The 23,349-nt window shown below is 39.9% G+C and overlaps 1 protein-coding gene across 3 annotated transcripts in view; it reads right to left on the reverse strand.

Annotated features, from left to right (window-relative positions):
• Positions 1-11,733: 11,733 nt before the first annotated feature.
• FAM171B (family with sequence similarity 171 member B) overlaps positions 11,734-23,349 on the reverse strand; it is a 31,342-nt gene continuing 19,726 nt past the window's right edge. For all 3 annotated transcript variants that reach the window (XM_068196399.1, XM_068196398.1, XM_068196397.1), the window contains exons 2-8: positions 20,834-21,067; positions 20,031-20,123; positions 19,588-19,743; positions 17,648-17,815; positions 13,990-14,106; positions 13,347-13,470; positions 11,734-13,083 (exon numbers count right to left, since the gene is read on the reverse strand). In XM_068196399.1, coding sequence (XP_068052500.1) covers positions 11,757-13,083; positions 13,347-13,470; positions 13,990-14,106; positions 17,648-17,815; positions 19,588-19,743; positions 20,031-20,123; positions 20,834-21,067 — 2,219 coding nt within the window. In that variant the 3' untranslated portion in view covers positions 11,734-11,756. The remainder of the gene's footprint in view (positions 13,084-13,346; positions 13,471-13,989; positions 14,107-17,647; positions 17,816-19,587; positions 19,744-20,030; positions 20,124-20,833; positions 21,068-23,349) is intronic.

A 23,349-nucleotide genomic window follows, 5' to 3' on the forward strand; every position in this document is an offset into this window, starting at 1 on the left:
GGCAGTAAAGCCAGAAAGAACAAAAAGTGAATATATACCAGACCAGCTCTGGAACAGGAAATAGTTCAGAGGCAAACAGTTTGTAAGAGCAAATTGATGCATCTTGTGCCATGTCATGTAATTTTATAACTGCAAAAGGGAACTGTTTGTCATGTGTTATATATAATAAATAAAACAACATTCCCTGGGTTCTCACTAAAAGGGCTCCCTATACAATGACCTGGGAAAAACTTGTCCAAAATATGCTAAATGCAGCTGTTAATCTGTAAAATTCACAGCTTCTTTTCTGAAGCTCTTTCTGTAGAGAAGTCCAAAATAATCTGTAACTTAATCCCTTAAATGTATTTGTAATTCCATGCTTCCAATGTTTTACAAGGTACAAGCATTGTTAGGTACCATTCTCAAACCTAGGATTAAGAATTGTATAAATCACAAGATCAGGGATTAATTTTAACCACTCTTAGGATTCCTCTTCCCACACAGCAGGTGCAAAACATTTCTTCATGGCTGTTAGCTCTATAACATCTCATGCCCAGAAGGGAATAACAAATGAAAAAAAAAACCTTTTGTTTACGAAAACATGATTCAGGAGAGATGATACCGTGGTGAAAACAAGGAAGAGAACATTAACAAGCTGATCCACGAGATTTTACAAGAAGTCTGTGATACCTAGCTAAAAATGCTATCTTGAGGACTTGGCTTAAGAACTTTGCACCTAGAGATGTTGTCTACTGATCTTGTTCCTGCTCCCTTCCCTCATTCTGCTGGCAGGATTAGTTTAAAGATTATTAAAAATTAGACAAAATAATTAACTCTGAGGACTATTCTATACACAGAATAGTGTATAGAATGTGCCCATTCTATACACTATTTGATGTGCCCACTTGAGCTGACTCAAGTGACAGCTGTGACCAGCTCACCTGAGCTGTTCCCTGTTGTGGCTGCATCAAGTCCCTGTGCAGTCGGTGCCTTTCACAGGACAGTTCTCTCTCACTCAGCGCCCTCTTTCATGAGTCAAGCATTCAAAAACCTTTCTGTCTAACCTTGTTCTCACCTCTGCACTGATCTGGATTCTGCAGCTTCATCAGCTTTTCCTTCACCATCAGGCACAGGGTGGGTTTGGTGTGGCACAGTGACAGGTCCCAGAACCTCATCCCACCTCCTCTGGCATCCCCGAGCCCCTCTGCTCACCCTTCCTGCCTGTCTGGGAGCTTGGCTCCATCTCTGTCACATTCCAACTGGACTCAGTCACTTCTGAAACAAAAAGGCACTTCAGAGAAGCCAAGAACAGGGCAGGAAGAATTTCTTATGCCTTAAAAAGATACATGGGACTGAAACCTCCATTACCACATTATCATAGAATGGTTTGGATTGGAAGGAACCTTAAAGGCCACAGGCAGGAACACCTTCCACTCTCCCAGGTTGGTCCATGTCTTGTCCATCCTGGCCTTGGACACTCCCAGGGATGGGGCAGCCACAGCTTCACTGGGCAACCTGTGCCAGGTCCTCGGCACCCTGACAGGGAAGAATTTTTTCCTAATATTATAGGTATAATAAAAATTTTCCACAGTATTATCGATATTATAATATATGCTACAATACATACTATGTTGTATGTTATACATATTATACTGTATGATATTATATTAATTATATTATATTATAATCAATATATTTATTATATTATATTATATTATAATTAATTATATTATATATAATATATTGTTATATATTATATATACTGTCATATAATATAGGTTATATATATGTGTGTTTATATATATCTACACGCTAGTAAAAACGACACCAAATATATATTGGTGTAGTATATATATAGCATACATATAGTATATTTCTATACGATATATACACACTATATATATACACACACGCTATTATATACTGCTGTGCATATGTGTAAAAACTACATCAGTTACTCTTTATTACCAGAAGGCTCGTAGCTATCAACTGTTTGAAGAACTGTTACCAACACTTAAGGAGACGCTAAATACACGCATTGCTGCAGGCCGGCGGGCGTGCAGCAGCTCCCCCTAGCGAGCGCGGCGCAGAGCCGCAAGGCGGCTGCCGCAGGCTCCCAGGGCTGCTCATCCTTTAAGAAGCACGCAATAAAGCACGGCGTGGCTGTTCGCAGCGCCTCCCGAGCGGAGCGAGGAGCGCCGGGGGCCGAGGGCAGCACGGGGCGAGGCGGAGCCCCCTCAGCGCCCGGGCACGGCCGAGGCCCGGCCGCGCCATGGCGGCCGCCGCTGAGGGGCCGCGTGCGGCCCGCCGGGATGCCGCCGTTCCCACCGGGAACGGAGGCTCCGTGTGCGCGTCCGTCACTGAGGCACGGCTTCCACCGGGTGCCAAACAAACACCTCCGAGGCCAGCGAGTGCAGCCTGTGCCGAACAAACACCTCCGAGGCCGGCGAGTGCAGCCTGGCACCCGGCACCAGCGCCACGTCCCGTCTTTTCCTTGCACACCTCCGCGGGGCAGCGGCGCCTCCCTGGGCAGCCCCGTTCCAACGTCTAATCACGCTTCCTGTGAAGAAATTCTTACCGATGTCCAAGCTAAACCTCTCCCAACACAGCTTAAGGCTGTGTCTTCTCGTCCTGTCACTTGTTACCTGGGAGAAGAGCCTGGCGTCCATCCTCCCTCCCTTCAGGGAGTTGTGGAGAGCGATAAAATCTCCGGATAAAATCTCCGGATAATACAACCCCAACTCCCCCAGCTGCTCCTCATCACACTTGTGCTCCTGCCCCTGCACCATCTCTGTTAAAGTAGTAAGAATGTATTACCTACCTCAAAATTCCACAGGCTGAATTAAAACCCACCACATCAAGAGAAAAGTGGTGGGTTTGGCTAGGTTTGTTCTTTTGGCAGTCTGGAGAGCTGGACTAGGTCACTGGAGAAATCAGTGACAGGAATATAAGCCCTTGGTTTAAATTTAGTTTTAAACAGTGATTTAAATTTATTACACTGAATTTGCTACAGTAAGATTACTCAGCTTCTCTCATGTAATCACACAATTAATTCTCTGTAAAACAGGTTAAGACTCTTACAAGGCAGAGAATGACAAATGCATTGATCAGGGAGAAATTGATGAATATGATGTTTGTCCCATATGTCAGGAGGTGTTATTAAGCAAAGAGTTTCAGTTCCCTTAGTATGGGTTAGGCATAAAATTTATTCTCTGACTTGCTACACTTCTAATGCTAGAATAAATTCACAAGAAAAAATACCTGACAGTTGTTACAGCCCTTTTGCCATGTGGGGAAATGTGGCAGTCTTAGGAGATAAAATGTGGGTGGAGAGGAAGAAGGAAAAGAAAAGGGAAGACTATTTAGTATTGCTATGTGATTTTTCTTAATTTTGGAGAGATAACAGAAATTGGAATTCATTTTCTGTAGATACATCTGTGGTAATGTTCACATTAAATACCTAAAACTTTGGGCAGACTACCAAGATGAACTGGAGAATGGCTCTGCAGTGAAGTGCTCTCTTCACAGAGAAAAACGTGCACTTCCTATTCTCATTCCAATAGAATTTAGAAGCTAAACAACTTGTGAATGCAACAGAAAAATCAAGACTGAACCTTGGAAACTCTTGTTATAACTGCAGAGCATTTCCAGCATAGCAAAGTGCTACAATAAATGATTTTAAACCAGTATTTTGACAGTCTTTGAGTATATCTTGTAGCTTGTCACTTACTTCTCTGCCTTATTGTAAGTAACTGACTTTGATGCCTAAAGACACAAGCCAAACAATATTAAATGACAAAAAGGGGTTACCTTCAATGAAGGTCCTTCAGGTGCAAGTGTGGCAAAATGCACATGATACAGGACTCCAACAATTTTGAAGGTGGAACAAATCAGCATACTTAACAGAAATCATCCAATTAGAGGAACAGTTAATTAAATAATTCCCCCCCCACTTTTGGTTCTGCCCCCCTCTGAAGCCCCCTCCCAGCTTCTAGCCCCACATTTATTATGTCTACAATATCTGGAAAAAACCAAACCGTCTTTGGTTTGCTCTAGAGGAAAGACTAAGTAAGATTCCAGGGAGGTTAACTTGCTGTTCTAAAATCTAAGAGAAAAGTGGGAAAAGTACTTGAGCTAGTTAAGGAGCTATATATAACTATATAATAGTAGTTTACAGAGCTACAAATTTATGAAAAATGTATAAAAACTAAAAATCTTCTTGGCATCAACTTCACCTAGAGAGTAGACAACATATGCTTTGTAAACAAACATCCATGGCAAACAAAACAAGTGGTTTTAAACTTGCTTTTAGTGCAGTACATCTCCAAATGATTCTGTAGTATGCATTTGGATCGTCCTTTTCCAAATAAATAATTCAGCTACGACTTTATCATAAAGGATTAAAAACTTTTTAACCTAGTGCCTTATTCTGCTGATGTGCTTTTGTTTGTTTGCAGGGAAATTGTCTCCAAGGTCCAGCTGAAGACTACAAGAAGTTTTTCTTCACAAGAAACAGAATAGAGAATGTGACTCTATTAGAATTGGTAACTGAAGGAGGATGATATTCTTTTGTCATGGGAATTATGGTGATTACAGAAATACATTTAATGATATTTGGGAATAAAATGTTGAGAGATGTCCCTAAACAAAATATGGTTTCAAAGATAAACAAATAAGATTTCAGGCATTGATAACTTTTTCAAATTTTTATTATATTGCATAAGCTGTAACATTTTACAAACCTTAATTACATTTTCAGCAACAGATACACTGATACTGTAGTAAATACAGAGATGAAAAGACACCTCTGACAAAATATAAAAAAGGTAGAAATACTTAAAACCAGGATGCCGAATATCAAGAATGTTTTACATAAACAATAGCCATACTAGAGAGTTTTTGAAAACAATTGCCAAGGTCATGAAGCTTTTGTTGAATATGAGGCTCCAGAATTGAAGGTGGTGAGCACAGTCAATGCCATGAGTTCACCTGCCTTGCAACATCCAGAGCCAGCCTTTGTATGATAGAGTAACATGCTCTAATGAGCACTAAAAACTGCCTTTCTACACAGTGACATGTAAAAATAGTACTGTTCTAACGTCGACTGAAGTGCAACAAGTGCTTCAAAGGAACTAAATAAATTACCTGGGGAATAAAGTACCAGGATGTTTTGGGGAGGGGGAATAAAGGAATGTTCAGTAAGTCCTAAAACTGACTGAAAAAATTATTTTGGTAAAACGGTTTTCAGGCTGAGAGTGCTAGCACGACAAGAAATGACAGTTTTGCCCTGCCAGTGTTAAAAAAAAACCTGAAGCTTTTTATTTTTTCAGAACAAAATGAATACTGCTTTTAGAAGAAAACAAAGCTCAGATTCAAGTCATTTAAACCACCTTTCACAGAAATTCTTTAACGCAAATGTAGCTGCCTACTCTTAGAAGTGTGGCACAAATTAGTACAAATTACTATAAAATAATGCTCATCTTTAGCTCCATAGGCATAGTTCTGTGTTTCCATAATACCACTGAATTTTTAAAAAAATTTAAAAGCAATTAAAAAACAATGCAGGTTAGGCTCCAAATTGAGATAAAAATTGGTTCTAGAAAATAAGAATTATGTACCCATCTCCATACAATTTCTGCTGCTATTGACAAGCAAAGTTAGCAGCTGAAAAAAGGACTTTTATTGTTATAATAGTGTTTATATATAAACATAGGTTAATTTCATTTTTGAAGTTAATATCCCAGTCAGTTTCATACCTGTAAATCCAGTGACTTCATGATGCTTGCACTTGATGCACAAAGTTGAATCAGATCCCGTATGAGCATTTTTAAGACACTACTGTTCAGATTGCTAAAGATATATTTTTAAAATTTCTTTTCAAACATAAAATACAAAAAAACTAGGTTTTACAACAACTACCATCATCATCAACATGCAGAAGTCAGTATTCCAACATAAAAAACACTAGATCTGCATCTTAAAATATTATAAAAGCTATATAATTGTATGAATTCAGGGGGTTTTGGCTAACAGAAAATAAAAACAATGTGCTTTTCAGAGAGTCAGGTGTCCCACTGATAAAATAAGTCTGATGACACAGAAAGGCACTTCAGCAGGCTAATTCATCTCCGGATTTTCCTAATGTAAAGCACTAGACAACAGTTGTAGTGCACTGCCTTTTCATTTGCACAGTGTTTGATCAGTAGTGTTGTGAAACTTTGTCACTTTTTAACTAACAAGAATTTATACTGGTGCCCTTTCATTTCATCCTCTTTGGTACAAATTACTGCATAAAAACAAAGGAGACAACTAAACATTCCTAAAACCTGGATTATTTTTGGTGCATCACCTCTGGCTTTATGGTGGTAAATAATGTCCCTAATCAACACATAATTTTTACTTTCAGGTTTGTAATACCAGAGGTCTATTTTCTGACTGCACTATAAGGACTTTTTTTCTCTTAATCAAATGTGATTTTTATGTGATTCCCCCACCTTTTTTTTTCATCTATAATATCTAGCATTTGGTAACAATCTAAAAATTACTGTCAATGAGCTTGCCCTTAAAACTGTATGTACATAAATAAGGCTTTTCTTGCAAAAGCTGACAGCTCAAGAAGTGCCTTGTGAAGAACTGAGACATGTCTTGCAAACATTTGTGTTCTTCAGAAAGAACTGATTCCACCAAAGCACAAACATGTATCAGTTTGCAAACTAGCATCAGAAAGAAGCTGTACCCTTTCCAATTTTCCCTATTCATTCCCTTCTCCTTAGAAGAGGCTCACAGACATTTCCTCCTTCTTATTCTCAAGGTAAGCAACCTCCAGATTCAAAGAAGTGAAAACCTCTGAATGTTTCCCCAGCCTTTCCAAGAGCTGTGTGCCACGAATCCTTGCTGATTTTTGTATAGGACTAATTCTGGCACCAGCATTTTAGCAGTCTGTTAATGTCACAAATGGCCAACAGGAAAAACATCTTAAAAAATAAATTCAATTCAGTAATTCCTAAAAATTCATAAGTTGGAATCATATAGAGAAATATAGAAAACCATTAGTTTGTGACACTTCACTGTGACATTCTGTCTTCTCCACACATTACACATCACATAGAATGTTTTGTGGAATTAAAATTTTTGGAGCTCAGCATAGTCAGACTCCTTTTTTAATGATATAAAACCAAAAAGAATTCTAATCTCTAGCAGGCAATACAGGTTTTTCCAATGCATAAATTCCAACATACAGCTGGAATGTAAAGACTCATATTCTGAAATATTCTGTTTGAATATAAATCATAATAATTTTATAGTTATATTTCTAATCCTTTTTCTTTGACAACCAGATACCTACTGTCAGAGAACAAGAACAATGGAGTGCCATACTTGTTTCCTTTGAACTCATGTAAATAAAGCCATTTATAGTAGTCTGTATTTTTTGATGATACAAGTAAGTTCGAGAAATTAGGTCTTTTTAGTATATACATGGAAAAATGCATTTTAAAAAATCTGAACTATTACTGTAAGTGACCAAAATTTCAAGTAAAGACATATGAACTTAATATGAATTCCTCAAAACCATTAGCTTGTCAGGGATTTTCTATTATGTTCAACAGAATGTGTAATAATCTCTTTTTGAAAAGGGAGCTATTAGAACCAACGCAACTCTGCAAACAGGGCAATATTGAACCTCAAGGACAGCTTTCAGAAGAAATGTGCATATACAAATTTATTCCTACTAATGTATACAACAAAGCAAAGGATGAAATGGTCAATATCTGGGCCTAGAAAGTCATATTAAAAAATCCAGTACAATTGTACATTTAAAAAAATGTTTTTGTGAAAATGTATTTGGTATTGGAAAACAAAATTCCTGTTACCTAGAAAGAGAACCAAAGGCATGCTAATATGACAAGCCATCTTTCTTCACATCTGAAACAGATGAATCATAATTAAACCTCTTTTAGGCTCTTTAGGCCAATTTAATTATAAACTTATTTGCACACTGTAGTGGTTTGGCCCTGGCTAGATGCCAGGCACCCGCCAAAGCCACTCTTACCAATCCCTTGCACAAAGTGGACAGAGGAGAGAAAATCCAATGAAAGGTTCCTGAACTGAGGTAAGGAGAGATCACTCACTGAATACTGTCACAGGCAAAACAGACTCACTCACCTTGGGGATATTAACTGAATTTATTACCAACAAAACCAGAGCAGGATAATGACAAGTGAAATAAATCTTAGAAACACCTTCCCCCCTACCCCTCCCTCCTTCCCAGCTCTACTTCCTCCCTGCAGTGACACAGGGAGACAGGGTCAGTTCCACCACGTGGGGTTTCTGAGACAGGAATGGGTCAGTTCCACCACGTGGGGTTTCTGAGACAGGAATGGGTCAGTTCCACCACGTGGGGTTTCTGAGACAGGAATGGGTCAGTGCCACCACGTGGGGTTTCTGAGACAGGAATGGGTCAGTTCCACCACGTGGGGTTTCTGAGACAGGAATGGGTCAGTGCCACCACGTGGGGTTTCTGAGACAGGAATGGGTCAGTTCCACCACGTGGGGTTTCTGAGACAGGAATGGGTCAGTGCCACCACGTGGGGTTTCTGAGACAGGAATGGGTCAGTTCCACCACGTGGGGTTTCTGAGACAGGAATGGGTCAGTTCCCCATGTGTGGTTTCTGCCGCTGCTCAAGAACAGAAGTCCCTCCCCTGCTCCACTGCAGGATTCCTCCCACAGGAGGCTGCTCTCCATGAACTTCTCCAACTTGAGTTCTTCTCCAGGGCAGTTCTCCACAAACTGCTCCAACATGGCTCACTTTTCCACAGGGTGCAGTCCTTCAGGCACAGCCTGCCTCCACCGTGAGTCCCCCACAGGTGCTATCAGGAAACCTCTTGTCTCCACAGGTCCTGCCAGGAGTTTGCTGCAGCACAGCTTTCCCATGGGTTCAGAGCCTCCTTCAGGCATCCTCCACAGGCTGCAGGTGGATTATCTGCACTCCACGTGTTGCAGGGGGACAGTGGCTTCACCATGTGTTTTAGGTTTGGATGGCCAGGTTTTGATAGTGTGGGCGGGGGGGGGGGGTTGTCTACAGGGGTGAGAAGCCACCAGAAGCTTCCCTGATGTCCAACAGAGCCAATGCCAGCAGCTCCCAGACAGAGCTGCTGCTGACCAAGGCTGGGCCAGTCAGAAATGATGGTGACACCTCTGTGATAATAGATTTGAAAAGGAAAAGAAGTTATTGTGCAGATGTAATTGTGGCCAGCGAAGAGCAGGGTGAGAACATGTGAGAGGAACAACTCTGCAGACACCAAGGTCAATGCTGAAGGAGGGGAAGGAGGTGCTCCAGGCATGGGAGCTGATATTCCTACCTGTGATGGTGATGCCCACAGATATTGAGTGTGGCTGAGCTGGAGATCATTCCCCATAGCAGCCTTCCCACTGCTGTGCCTTGGGAGCTGGAAAGGTGTTGGTAACACACCAGTGTTTTGGCTACTGCTGAGCAGGGCTGGCACAGCATCAGTGCTGACTCTCAACATTCCCTGCCCACCAGCAGGCTGGGGGTGGGCAAGATCCTGGCAGGGGACACAACTAAGACAGCTGATCCAAATTAACCAAAGGGATATTCCATACCATATGACATCAGCTCAGATATAAAAGCTAAGGAAAGGAGGAGGAAGTGGGGGCATTTGTTACTTACAAGGTTTGCCTTCTGGAGCAACCACTACAAGTGTTGAAGTCCTGCTTCCCAGGAAGCAGCCTTAACATTGCTTGCTGATAAGAAGTAGAGAACAAACCTAATTTTTTCCTCTTTGTGCACACGAAAACTTCTGCTTTTGCCTTAGGAAACTGCTTCATCTCAATCCAGGAGTTGTCTTCCATCTTAATTTCTCTCCCCTGTCCAGCTGGGAAAGGGGAGCAATAGAGCAGCTTGATGGGCACCTGACATCCAGCCAAAGTCAACCCACCACACACACACACCTATCTCAAACTTAATTTGCACTTTCATACTTGTGAACTCAATAGGAACATTTTGTTCATGAAGCAAATGCTCACTTTGGACTGATGCATTGCTGGTACCATCCTGGTTACCTTCCATTTTCTTCTAGAAACAGCACCAGACAACTGACAATCCCAACACAACAGACATATTTCACAGTAATATTTCCTGAGCAAATATTCCCAGAAGCCCAGCTGCATAGGATACTTCCCAACTCTTGAGTGTACTACGGGGCAGACAACCAAGGTCCATTCACATCACAATTCAAATACAGGCATTGTATGTTTAGGTCTCGGTACAGACTCTTAACCAAGCTCTAAGGGAAATATTTATAAAGTCTTTTTAGGATTATTTATAATCAAACTGCCAAAGCCAAAATGCTGGAACTTATTTCATCAGGGAAACAGCCTCAAAGCCACAGAAATACATTCCATTAACTATATGAAGCACATTAAGAGATGCATCCATTTTTCTGTTAGCCAAAGTTGAAATGATCACTTTGACAAGATGAACATTAAAATTAAAGAACATTCTGATGGCCTTTCCTTCCTCTATACATATCTTAGTTACAATTCATGCATTCATGACTTTTGGTAAATTTAACTCTAAGATGAGTCATAAGTAGTATTTATATTGCATTATAGACCAAATTTTTGCAATCTGCTGTCTCATGCTCATAACCGTCCCCCCCAACTTTTAAAGCCTGTTTAACTCCTCTGCAAACCTAGACAAAAGCAGCTCAGGCTGGCAAAATGTAGGCACATAAACCTCAAATGATCTCCCATTGTTTTAAACATAAAACAAAAAGCAACGGTGCCGAGCTTTCCTGCTCAAGAAACTCTTTCCAAGGCATAATTTGTCTAATCTTGCACACTTCATCATGGGCCAAACCCTCACTTAGAAATAGGCAGAGATTCAAGGCTATATTCTGGAGCACAGCTGGCCCAACAGCATACAGAAAAGATGATGTTCACTGACAAAGAAGCCAAAACAAGACACTGGGATCAGGAGTGGCTGCAGCTCCAAATGCTACCAGAACCAGTCCTTTTCTGCTGGACGTGGACCCTTCATAGCCCCTGAGAGTCTTCAACATCCACGGGCCATAACAAAGCAGATTTAAACAAAGCAGATGGGCAACACTTTAAGATAGTGGAGACTATGAACTGCAGTGGCCACACTTGCACATTTCCTTTTCCCCCAGTGTTGTATGGAATTGCACATGGATGGGCACACAGGGAGGGCAGTAATGCTATAGAGCTCTGCTGACAAATCCAGCAGAGCTCATCTGCTGGTGTCGTGGGACCAACGGATGAAACATTTCACATTATACAAAGAAGTAGTAACAGACAGCTAGAAAAGTTCACATATAAAATACTGTACAGATGGTCACGTTGATTAGGAACAAGGCTAGGAATGGCTTTAACTAGGCTACCATTGCATTAGCAACAAGTACAAAAAAATTAAATCATGTGCCTACATTTCTCACTGTGCATTCCCAAAAGTGTGTCCAAGAATGACAGGCTAAGTAAAACGTGGGCCTTCCTCATACTGCCAGTAAAATTAGGAACTGGAAAAGTTTAATAGTAGCATTTCCCTGTTTTCAATTCACATGGAATATCAATTGCCCAGCTGAAGTTTGGTAACTCAATCTGTATGTTAAAAAAAATGAAACTTTTCTTGATACTAGAAAACAACATTTCCCTTGTAAACCCAACACTGCAGAATTACAGAAGCAGGCAAGAGGTCAACAACCAGCAGGGAGAGCAACAGCACAAAGCACATTGTGTTTTAATTTATAGGAATAAGCGGCCTCTCCTCTCTTTTCTTCCAGATATTGGTTTTACTATCTCTTTTCATGAGAGGTGGTCGATCCCTTTTTTTAGCAGAAGGGATACCAGATTCATGACTTCCTGGTAGCGATTTTTTCCTTAGACCTTCCTCATTATGTTGTTCTAGGACTGGCCCGTTCCCTCCTTCTGTAATGTGTCTCACAGCCTGGTCCTCTGGAGTACAAACAGTGGTCCCACTTTCACTGCCACTCAGATCCAGATCTTCCAAGTAAAGAATCTTAGAATGTGGCATACTTTTAATGAAAGTCTTCTCTCTCTCCAGTTTCCTGTTAGGATGGTGCTCATTCATATCCACACCAGAGTCCAGACTAGTATCATTACTCTCAGTTTTTTTGCCCTTTTTCAGATCTATGAAAGAATGCCTCACTTGAGCAATTGGCTTTCCATCCAAGGACACAAACCATGCTCGAGGATGCGGAGATGGTTTTCCTTTAGAGAGCTCCAGCAATGTTTGCTCTGAAATCCCTTGAAGTTCAGATGAAAACGGAGTCATTACAACTGCTTCATTCAGTGTCCCAGGAACAGAGACAGATTCCAGTAAGCTGTTGGTGTACCGGCCCCAGTTGGATGCTTGGGAAGGCAAGCCCTCTTCACCATCCAGGGCACTGTTCTCATCTATGCAGGCAGAAGGCTGGGGATGAGAGTGCACTGGCATTTTGGGGAGTGTTTGCATGTAACTGTCACGATTCATGGGTTCCATCATGGGGCCGTACACCAGCTGCCCTTTCCTTGGCAAAGTTGCTGATTTAGCAGGATGCAGTTGCTCTGGGGAGTGGAAAAGGTCTGAGGTTTGAAGAATAGCAATAGGCTGATTGTAAATATGCATTAGATGTTCTGGGATATGGGAGAGCCCATACATCTCCTCTTTCAGTGAAAGGTACCTGCTTTGGTCTGGAATGTCCCTCGGAGCCTGGGAAATTGTACTGTTACTGAGTTTTGGCTGCTGTAAAAGCCTCACTCCAGCACTAGGCTCCACTGAATTTCCCGCCTGACCAGTCTGACAGGATGACTGATAAGAAGCATCCTCTGAGTAGATTTTAAAATTGTCTTGTGATTTTCCATCTTCTGTGTCTATGGACAGCCTCCTTTGAGGGCTGTATGAAGAAATCTTCGTTGTATATAATTGTGACTTATCCTCCAGCTTTAAAGACCCTTTGACAGCACTGATGTGATTTATATGAGTTGTTGATGTTGTCTGGTCTTTTTTTATGACCTCCAGCTTGGTTGAGTTTTTTTCCTTCTTCTGTGTCCGACGACATTTATCCCTGTGCAAAAGAGAAGCAAGGTGACTGCAGAGCATATTAGGAAATACTGGACTGTTGACTACCAAAGCTGAAGGTTAGACTTTGGTTAAGAAGTTGTAGTGACATCACAAACTTAAAATGAAGTTCTGTAACAACTGTAATTAAAAAAAAAATATTAGGCTACACATCACAGTTTAGCTAAGAAAACAAGTCTTAACCTCAAAAGACTTTTATCAACCTCAAATTCCACTCATAATGAGCTTGCTGGAGCTTCTTTTGCTTACCTGCAGTAACAAAGAAGAACAGCAAAAAATCCAATGATAATGACAACAGTTCCTCCCAGTATGGCCGTAAGGAACACAGTGTGATAGGCTGTTATGTCCTTGGAAACAGCACTAATAATGGATTCTAGATTATCAAACAAAACCAGACAAGCATTAGTTCTTAAAACCAAATGATTCCACTTGATGTGCAGAGCTAATAAACTGAACGGTACTTTTCCAGTGATTTTGTGTTCCAATGGCATTATGTTCATCCTTCCCTTTTCACCTTGTTATTTCAGCAGGATAGGTGAAAATGACAGGTTCAACTCAAATACTAAAAGCTTACCATGACATCTACTTCATTCCAGACAAATTATATTTGTATTAATTGTCCAAACTAACTTAGAAAAGTGGTCTACATTTTTTACTTAGCACCCTGCCAGAGAGCGCTATCTGTTTTTGCAATTAGCCACACTGTTTCTCTGACAGATCCCTTCATATGAATTTAAAAAACATGCAAGAAAATCACTGTAAGGACTCAAACAAAAGTTATGCAAGTGATGAAGTTGCATGTCACTTCTCCCTTCCTGCTGTTAAATGAAGCAATCAAACTGACAGCCTTCCATGGGGCATTCAGCAATTGCTTGGCCGGTTGTTGCCATACCTCTTGTTCCAGGCAGTGGAGCTGCTATCCAGTAGCCCAAGTGCTGAGCAGTGTATGTCCATACTAACTGGCCATCCACTTCCTTCACCATTCCCAGCCCACGGTTTACCCAAGCACCTGGGGGGAAAAAAGAGGACAAAACATTGCACATGCAATGCAGGATTCTTCTATACCCCAAACCATCAGCAATTAGGTCATTATCAAAAATATACAAGGTCACAGGAAAAACTGAAACTTCTAACCTAGCCACTGTTTATTACACAGCTTCTGCCAAACAGGCAGATTTCCTCTCCTGACAATTTCATTGCAAATACCCATCTGTAGCCATTTACTTTGAAACAAAGCATCAACATTACTCAGCAGAAGTAAACTCAATATGATTCATTTCCTATTAATAACTGTCTTTCACAGATATGCACATAAATAATTTGAGAAAGCCTATTATACAGCCTTCAGCATGCATGAAGGCCAAGACTAAAAAATGAGGGAGCAGGTAACTGATGCATATGAACACAAGTTTAACATCAGCTAGCAGAACTTAGTGGGAAAACATTTTAATCCTATTAAGCCACAATAGGATAAGCAATGTTTGTCTTGAATGCTTCTCTCCTCCCTGCCCCGAGGCTGTAACAGTTCAGTTAGCCCAAGGAAGTGCTATTGTTAGGACACAGATTCCACACCATCTGTTTGGCAATGCAAAGGAAAGGTATTATGGTATGCCAGCTTCTACAATTAATAAAGCATCTAGTAGAAGAGAGAGAATTATACTTAACTCATTTAAACATTTATTGTGGGTCATTTGTGAAATTCAAAAGACAGAAAACAGCCTCATATAACCAACCTTCCATATTCAACCTGCAAATACTGAGAGGTAGAGAGAACCACCAGCTTTTTAAAAACACCAGTAATTGAAGTATGAAAACAGTATAACTCATGTAATTATATTATATTATATGAATTTCAATTTGATTTTCTTCCAAGACCCTTCTTTCAGCAAAAGAAGAGTAAATATCTCCCAACCAAGGGGGTAAAGATGAGGATGGACACCTGCCACAGATGAAGGCACACAGAGGAAAAATAAAGCATCGGCCTTCTCCTGGTGCTTGTGATGGCTGGCAGAGGGGAAAGGCAGCAGCAAACACCTAGAGCTCTGAAAGTGCTTTCTCAGCCACCTGAGAAATCTTGTCCAGAGTCAGGAGTAATACCAGCAAATCTTGTATAAAAGGCAAAAATAACTTCAGGTCTCCAGAAGTTCTATCTTGACTGAACAAATCCAAAAGAAACTATACAATGTTTGCTGTCCTTTTCAGCAAACTACATCTTCCCCCAATATACTACATAGAAAATACTTGGTATTAAGAAATAATATTAAAATGTAATTCATGAGTAAGCCCATTTTCTGTATGGTTTACTGTCATTCAAGCAGAAGGATATAATTTTCAATTTAATGCTGAATGCAATCTTTCTGTTTTTTGTAATTCTTTTAAAATCCACAAAGTACTTTTAGCACTAATGCAGCAAAATATTTCGTAAGAAGGAAGCCACACTCAATACAGATGAACAAACTCTGCATTTACAGCAGCTGAGTACAATTACCAGAGCTCATTTTCCAGGAAGTCTCAGTACTACTCCACTTGGAGTGAGCCCCAGGAGCACTGCTCAGGCAGATCTGTGAAAGCAGATTCTATTTTTTTCCTGCTGCATATGGGTCACCCACACCACAGCACACACAAACCTGTTCCCTTGCCACTCTCAATGCTGACATGGGAGCTCTGATTACCATCATAACACATTACCCAAGGACTTCAGAGTTAAAAACTGTGTCAGTGCCTTGCTGGGGACATCCCGCATGCAGCATCTTGAAGTCCAGAGCCTCATTACTGAGTGCAGCAGGAGCTCTGCATTCAGCTCAGATGGGGGCCTGCTGCTCCTTACCGATGCTATGGAATGCCAGCTGCAGAGCTGAGCTGTTCAGTTGCCCTCAGTCACCAGAACCTTGACTAAAACATGCCTTGCTATTACTCAGTTACCTTGGGAAAAAGTCATCTTGCGTGTGTCAGATCAAAGGTAAAAAAATAAAAGGAACATACTTAAGAATAAACATCCAGAAAGCAAATACAATTGCAAATTCTTATTGTTAGAAAGGAAGAAATGGGAGAAAAAGTACAAGTTAATTTATGCCCCAAAAGTTGCTGTCCTTTTTCACCATCCTTCTGCCCCTCTCCTCAGCATGCAGCAGTGAACAGTACACCTCAGAGAGCATCCATTACAAACAGCTTGCCTTTATGGAATCTCTGTAAAGTACATCCCATTGGAGAGGAAGAAACAACTGGTTTTATTGGGGTTTGGATCAGCAGGCCACGTTCCTGGCTCCTGTTTTAGTCCCAAGGCCAACATGCCTATGTAGGGATGCCGAGTAGGACCCTCAACAAGCACATAAACACCTTACACTGGTTTGTATTCTAACCCAATCCTGTGCTGCTCCAGTTCTGTCAACTCCTTGTTTAACAACAGCATTGAATTTGCTTTGTTTAGGGAGGTAAAAAAGCAGCATGAGCACAGGAGCTGGAAAAAGTGGTTGTGGCAATAAGAAATTTAAACCCACGGTGATATTTTACCACCTCAGACTAAAACCCTCTAAAGTGCCATCTCTTTCCACCAATTACCCCTCTACAGTCTTCTAGGTGTAAAGACAGACTTAATCTTCTATGCCAAAACTTATCCCATTTACTTTTTCCCCACAAGACAGCCTAGCCAAATTTTATTAGCACGTCCTTAATTCAAATCCATGTTCTTCAGGTTTTTTCCTTTAAGTTGATCAGTTTCTTTCTTGAACATGTCAACAACACTTTGTTAGAGCTGGTGTCCCTCTCCTGTACTCTTAAACACTGCACAAAAGCTTTTTGCCTTCATAAGGAGCAAGATTTCACTCACTCACATATTTCAAGCCTATATATTCAATATATATTCATATTTCAAGTGTGATGGTGAGTGTGAGGTGCAATGTAGGACAATCAGGACACTAATGCACCCACACCTAATACAGGTCATCTAAATGGGTTACATGGACATAGCTCATTACTCACTCCTGACTAAAATTAGATGTGAAGGGATGACAAAAGGTTTAGAATGACTAATCCCCAGACTCTTCTTTGCATACTGGAAGAACTATGTTGTTCCCTTGGATAACTCTTATTTCCCCTTCATTTCACTTTCTGAATTGTTTTTGTTAACTGAAGCAACATCTACTCCAGTTCTAGCGTCAGAGGATCTTTAGAGCTATACTCCAGGAAACAAAGCATCCAAACCTTCAGTTCTGGTTTGCTTTCTTGTAAGAAGGAATTCACAAAATTACTAGGCTTGAAATTTAACATCACCTACAATATATGTTCTGTGAACACTCAGCCTCCCATGAAAATAAAAATCCAGTGCACTAAATGCAGGCAAGAGGAATGCTAATGAATTTTACTAAAGCTTTTTGAATTAATGAAAGCAGGGAAATACCTTTGAACAATTCAAGCTAGTCCATTAAAATAAATGACCACCTATTGACCATCCCTTCATAGAACAATGCCATCACCGTTCCATGACCCACAGTGCCATGTGCCCAAACATACAGGTATGTGCTAGAAGGCAAAATAACAAATAACCCACTTACCAATTTTCATATCAAACGTCCAGGCAGGTACAGCATCTCCTGATCTTACAGTAGTTGTGGGAAGAGGAAGTGTAACCTGAATGGGACCCTTTATGTTCAGTTCTTTCCCAGCCAAAAGAACACTTACACATATGGCGGCGAGAGGAGTTAATTCCATGCTTTTGAAACCTGAAGGCAAGAAATATCTCGTAATTCTCCTTTCATTGTTTATTTTAAAAGAAATAAATGAAGAATTAAGCTGCTAAAGGCAAGTCCTCATCCACATTCAGCTACACAGTCAGCTGTTACCAAATAAAAATCAACATTACTTTTCTTCTGAACTTCTAACAACTTATGATTAAAACAAAACAGAGTCATTTCCATACCAGTGCTATAAGAGAAACACATTTGCAACATCTGGATTCTATGCTGACCATAGAACTAACCATGAGGCAAAACTTGTTTTGGGGTGGGAGGGGGAAGGATTTTTCCCCTCAGATAATCAGATTACAAAACCCCTAACTGATGTGAAATACAGATCATACAAGAATTTTGGTATAATCACAATGTACATAACATTGAATGAAACTGAAAGCATATGGAACCTCTCCTGTAAGGATTAATTTCCTAATTTGGCAGCCAGAATTAACTGAATAGTTAATCATGAGTCTTGTCAAAGCACTCAGAGGAAATGTTGCATTTACAAAGCAGGCTGAAAGTTTCTTTCCTTTGTTTTCCTTTCACCAGTTTGCAAATGCTCCAGAATGCCCAGTGTGACAGGATGGTGAGAGAAGCTGAAACAGAATTACTAAGTAGCAGAATAATGTTAAATCTATGCAGGCTGTCAGAAGCTGGTTGTGAGAGAGCTCCTGGCACATCAGATATCAATTAGCTTCCACCTGCCCTAAAAGGAAGCCTATTCCTTTAGGGGTATATGAATAATTTAAAACACATGCCAGACAGATTGAAGGGAAAACTCAAGGAGGATAAACACTGCTTATTCTCCTATGCGTCTTTCCTTCTGCCTTCCATTTACAGAGGTGAAATACAGATAAGAAAGATTTTAAAATATCTATGTCAAAATGTAAGTATATATGCTGCCTTTAATGGAGTGAAAATTAAAGAATAGAGTATGATGACTTTAAATAAGCCATGTAGTGACCTCTTCCTGCACCACGATGAATTTAAGAGCCTCATGGCTTCAGATCCACTGGGAATAGAAAGAAAGAACAAAAGGAGGATGGAACTGCACACAGTACAACCTACCAGAGATTACTGTACTCATGCAGATTAAAAAACTACCAGATAGAATGATAAATACTAACAAAATCCAATGGTGTAAGAGCAGAGTTACGACTCATGAAACCACTTAGTGCTTCTCCGGTGAAACAGATGCACAGAAAACATTATTACAGCTGTGTTCTGTACACACAGGGACCACTTGGTCCCAAACTTGCCCAGCCTGACTGTGAGCCAAGCAGGAGCTTCCATGCAATCTTTGTGCTGGCTCTAACTCCCAGAACCAATCACTCCAGTGAAAATGCAGGAACTCCACAGCAGAAGTTAATTGCTGCTGTTTGACTGATTTCTTTAGCTTCACCTACTGTACACTCTGGTTATAATTGCATTTTTAAGTGTTTACTAAGCCAATTCCAATTCTCGTGAAATCCTGAGCATAAATACATATACATACATATAAATGTAAAAAGGAGATTGTGAAGTTGTATTTCAATGCAGGAAGGTATGTTCTCATACTGCATGGACCAAAACAGAGTAACACTGATTACTCACCTGATGTGTTTATAGCTCACTCCTGTGGAACAAAGCTTTCTGATCTAATACAATGAAGCAGGTTCAGGGCCTCTTAAATTAAGCATATGTTCTGAAACACTGTGCACTCATATGCATTATAATATTATAATCTTTCTTTATAAGAAATCCAAAGCATCATATTCACATACCTGATTTATTTAGAATAATTCCTGTTGTATAGAGAAAGCTGTCCACTTTCAAAAATTGCTCTGGCACTGTCAGATAGGCTGTAACATTTGCAATATGATTTGTTGGAAGCTTCATTAAAGATTTAGGAAACTGGACACTCGGTTGAGATTTGGCATCTGTAAAAGAGTAATATTTTTTCTTAGCCACAGTAAAACAGACAAACCATGTTTTTATTACCCTCCAGAAATCCACTTAGCATAACAACCTGTTTCCTCCCATTTTCTCCATGCTTTCTGTATTTCCAGTCTAGCACTTGTCACAGCCTCTCATACAGCTACATAATTAACAGAAAATCTGGCTTTAAGTAGATAGGTATTATAGAAAATGATGCTTAATTTTTTCCATCTGGGTGCAGATGGCTATCACAAAGTGCTTAGTTACAGTCTGCATGCACAGAACTTACCAGACAGTTTTCCAGTAATTAAGACAGTATCTTCAAAAAGCCATATATTAGCTTGACTTTGTGGGAATAATGAGAGCGTCACGGACGAGTATACTGTGGAAAACGATAATATCCGTTACTACACTGTGCAACCAAAAAAAAATCCTCCAAGGCCTCCAAATCTAAAGATCTATTATGCAAAGCAGTTAATACACCAGAGAGCATATGAAGACTAAATAAATTACTCCTGTTATCCAGAGCAGCTATTTTAGTGTTTAGGAAGAAAGGCCTCTGTTGAATGTTTGCTACTGTTTTATACTTTCTATCGATAAACAAGTGAATAGAAAGTCATTAGAAAGTGACTTAAAAGTCTCTTTTTTTAAAAAAATCATGTGCCTTTTTAGGATCATGCAGTAGTTAAACAAGAAAACCGGTGAGGAAACACTGCTGAAGCAGAGCTGTAACAGGTTATATCTGCTTAGAGGACAAAAAGCATCGGCATTCCAAGAATTACTCAGGTCAACAGGATTTTCCTCAGGACACATTAACAGCTCTTTGTTAACTCTAGGCAAAAAAAAAAAAAACCAACTAAGAATTCACTGTGTGTCACAACATAAAAGGGCTATTTTCTGCTTTAGAGTAATCAGAATTTTGACAAGTTTAACAGACCGTTCACCCTTAGATCTGCATTGGCAGGCACCATCTCCCTTGACTGACTTCTCTGAGTTGTGTTCAGCTGACAGCAACTACCCAGACAGCTTAGGAGAGAAATTTAATTACTGCCAGATACAGTTTAATAATAGGACTGTAAGACGCTTACGTACTTGGCATTCTCGCAGTCTTCCAAGGCAAAGGTGTCAGCAGGTAGCCATCCTTGTATGAGACAATAGTTAAGCTTAACCCTAATTTGTAGGGGACTTTTACCAACACTGCTCCATTGTTCCCAGTAAGAGTAGAATTTGTCAGGGTGTAGTTAACAAACACCTCTACCACTGCTTGTGGCAGGTACTGGTGGCTGATGATGTCATTTACTTGAACTTTCAGGGTGAAAACAGATCCTGGTGACAAAAAGGAAAACAGGAGGTCATGATGATGCATCACAACTAAGGACCATAGTTTTGTAAGTCCTGGAGCTCAGTCTTTGCTATTCATGCACTGCACAGTGAATCTCTACCTCTGGCCAAAGGCAGGGGTAACCATGCAATTATATACCCCAGAGAAGGGGGAAACAAAAACCCTTAAGACAAAGGTGTCAAAAAGTGTTTATCAAGCTCAGCAAATATAATAGCTAACCAGTTAAAAAAACAAACAAACAAAACAAAACAGGAAAAAAACACATTTGAAACCAAATTACAAAGCAATCTTTTCCCCTTTCTGTGTAAGCTTGAAGAATGCATCTGTGACAACGTGAGATTTACAGTGCTCTGCAGTATCACACTGATAATACAGATGGTCCTGTTATCCAACCCTTGGCTTGGGACACACATTTCAAGATGCACCTTGAGTTTCTAAAGGCAGAGAACCTGATGATTACAGACAGTGGGACAACACATTTATATTTACGTGTATCATTATTATAAATGAATCCAGACACTACTTTAAGCTACCATCTCCCACCAGACTTGCACTGGGCTACTTTTCACCTTCCTACCTTGCAACTTCTAAACAATATTTCTCTACTCTAATTAGAGGTTCTGATAGCTCGTACCATACCCAGTGTCTTGCAGAGATCATAATTACAGTGACTAAAAAGTATGGTGAAAATAATCAACCCACTTGAACAACAGTCTCAAGGTGCTCTGAACCACAATTTCTCTCTCACCGTGTCAAAGGTTTCTTTGACACCGTGATAGTCTCAAATAAACTATTAGGGAGCCTTTTCACAGTATGTGAAAAGGAACAGAATTCCACACTATTTCCAGAATACAGTTAATTTGTTGTTAGAAATTAAAATATCTATGGATCATATTTAAAAATACTTTAAATAACAAATTTTCCAGTATTTTGGTTACAGATTTACTACTGTTCAATATCACTGCACTACTTTGTATCCCAATACTTTTGAATCCATTCATCATGAATATGTATTTCTATTTAGGTCAAATGTCAAGTTAAATTATTTGAAATGTATCTACCCAAAATCATACTTCAATTTCACTATGTTATCCTCACTATAATTGAGATTGACATTGCACCAAGAGATTACTGCCACTGACCTTGATTTAAATAAACAGGTCTTGAGGAGCCCAGTGCAAAAAAATCCAGTATGTGGTGGAGATGCCCTCCAAGTTGGGCCTCTCTGAAATAAGTATTTATTTAGATCTATTGTATGCATGAGGCACATTGTATATTCATGCAAAAAAATGACCTCTTTTATGTTTACCACATACACAGCAAAAACTTACCAGCCATGCCAGATTGATTCTCTGCAATGTTATTAAAAAATCTACATCTCCTTGAGCAAACTGATACATATTTTCAGAAAAATAATAAAAAAAAAACCCAAAAAAACCAGTGACACTCAAATGTATTTGACAGAATTAATCAAAAAATTCACAATAATCCTGGAACAAAGTACTATGGTTTTTTTTTCTTTTCCTTATATAAGATATTTCAAGGATAAAATTGCTTTAAATTGCTGTGCTAGAGGGGTTTTAAATCATGTGATAATGGGGAAAAAAATTATGTCATGTCAGCAAATTACAGGCTCCAAACAGCTCCTCCAGGCATTGATCCAGTTACACAGATACCAGCATCATTCCAGTGGCTGCCCAAACTTGAAAAACAGGTCATTTGCCCCTGGCCAATGACTAGTTAAAAGGCTACAGAGGAGAGGAAACAGGCTGTGTACAATATTATTATCCTGTAATCATTTGCAAGTCAGGAGTCTACCATGAAATGGTATTTAAAAGTAAGAAATGCAGTGGTACAAAATTCAAGCTCATGCCTGTAAGAAGGAACACCAGAAATGCTTGTTATAAACTGGTATTTTAACAGCTGGAGTCAAGTTAGGAGAAAAAGAGCCTAGTTTTAACAGCTGAAATCAGTCATAAAAATCAAAACCTAAAATATACTCAGAAAGACACATTCTTTCAATCATTTCATACTTTTAGTGAGTATTTTCCATTTCCTGCTGACAAAAAGTGTAACAGAAAAACAAAAAGTGTAAAAGAAAACACAGGAGTGAGGGCAAATGCCACAGCTCTCCTGCAGCTGTTGGTAAATTCAGAGGTTGTTCTGTGCTAAACTCTTTCTTCCTCTCATCTCCTTCAGTTACAGCCAGATTAAACCCCACTTTCTTAGAACCTTGGGGTTCCAAATAAAAAACAAACAAACAAAA

The sequence above is a fragment of the Anomalospiza imberbis genome, chromosome 7, assembly GCF_031753505.1.
Source record: "Anomalospiza imberbis isolate Cuckoo-Finch-1a 21T00152 chromosome 7, ASM3175350v1, whole genome shotgun sequence".
Taxonomy (NCBI): Eukaryota; Metazoa; Chordata; class Aves; order Passeriformes; family Viduidae; genus Anomalospiza; species Anomalospiza imberbis.